The sequence below is a fragment of the Thermobia domestica genome, chromosome 13 (genome assembly GCF_964235325.1).
Source record: "Thermobia domestica chromosome 13, izTheDome1.hap1.1, whole genome shotgun sequence".
In the NCBI taxonomy this organism is placed as follows: domain Eukaryota; kingdom Metazoa; phylum Arthropoda; class Insecta; order Zygentoma; family Lepismatidae; genus Thermobia; species Thermobia domestica.
The window spans coordinates 3,891,148-3,892,805 of record NC_137466.1 but is presented as its reverse complement, the minus strand read 5'-3'; the positions used below and the strand labels follow the sequence as shown (position 1 = coordinate 3,892,805).

Sequence of the window (1,658 nt, the reverse complement as noted above, 5' to 3'; positions counted from 1 at the left end):
GGTATCAGTCCAATTTTCGTGTAGAGTTCTTGTAATTTACGCCCATATATTTCCCATTAGGTTCAAGTCAGATCCTCTTGGAACCCAGTCGTCTAGCTCAACATTGGGTTCCTCCTGAAACCAGGCTTGAATTAGATGGGAGTCATGTATTGAGCTATGATCTGTTTGAACTTCTACAATGCCGTCTTTAAATAAATTTCTCGCAGCGGGGAGCAAGCCATAATGCACAATATCCACCTACTTCTGGCTGTTCAATCGGCCTTCTATACGGTGTAATTCACCAACTGTATCCTTACACAGTTATCTCCAGCAGTGAATAGTAACATGACCCATACGATGCGTTCTGTGCATGTACTGTGGATCAAAACGTTTTCCTGTGGGTCTATACACAAGTCGAGGACCATCATTTGCTGAAGAGAATATCTTTTCGTCTGTGATGATGATCCCAGTTACGACCAATATTTGCCTTAGCAAATTCTAGTCGACCAACGTTATGACTATCCGTCAATTGCTCCTTACACGCGGCTCGATATGCGTGAAGCCATGCATCTTTAAGGCGTCGCAGAGCGGTGAGGAAGGAGCCAGGAAACCGAGACGCTATCACTAACTGCCGGAATGACATGAAATGATTGCGACGGCTTACATAAACTAGGGCCCGATCTTGTTGTTGGGTTGAAACCCTTTCAAGCCCAGTGGCAGGTTTTCTAGGCACGATACCTGTTTCTGAGTATTTCTTCAACCAAGTATATGCTGTAGAACAGGGAACACCAAGACGTTCGCTAGCTTGTCTCACACTCATACCACCGTATTCAACAAGAGTAGTAAGCTGCTCGCGAACATTCCGACCACGATGAGCCATGACTAATGAATGAATTGCAGCTTTTGGCTGTAGGTGATTTCTCTACTCGTAGGCTTAAGTGGAGAAACTCGACTGCTGCGACAAGGCACACGTGATATTTTCGTAGTTCAGCATTTTTCACGAAAAAAAGTGTTAAAGAGTTATGTGACACACAACACACATACACACATACACACACACACACACATATATATATATATATATATATATATATATATATATATATATATATATATATATATCTCAGGAGCATGAATAATTTACATTTTTGACATCTGTGTTAATGTTTTCATACATAAATTCTGGAAATGGCGGGCTAGTAAATGTAACATAGATTTGAAAAGTGACAGTTCTTCTGATTGTTTTTCGAAGCACTTCAAAGTAGAAATTTATATTTATAACAAAGTTCCCATATATTTAAAAAAGGAAGAAGTAAAAACGAACTCGCCGCACGGAGGCTCGAACCGTCGCCCTTCGCTTCAGAAATTTCAATCACCATTACTAAACCAGTATGGCTACGGAAGCACTTAGAATGAAATGCGTTATAATATTGATAATTGTATCGCTCCAAGCGCAGGTTGACACTTGAATTTTTAAATAGTCATTTTCGGACTTTTTCAGTAATTTCTACTTAAGATATTGATTGTTTTTTGCATATTGGAACTGTGCATGAAGTGTGCAATCAGTATTAATCTCAGAAATAAGTAGTTTGATTATGTTTATTACATTTTCACATCACTCGCATGCCAGTACGGTTTGCAGCTAGTGTCTGTATAAAGATCGGAGGAAAAATGCATTC

General features: G+C 39.6%; 1 protein-coding gene across 1 annotated transcript; it reads right to left on the bottom strand.

Annotated features, from left to right (window-relative positions):
* Positions 1-403: 403 nt before the first annotated feature.
* Positions 404-859, bottom strand: LOC145669090 (uncharacterized). The gene has a single exon (XM_081737440.1). The coding sequence runs from the start codon at positions 857-859 to the stop codon at positions 404-406; it is 456 nt and encodes a 151-aa protein (XP_081593566.1).
* Positions 860-1,658: the final 799 nt, after the last annotated feature.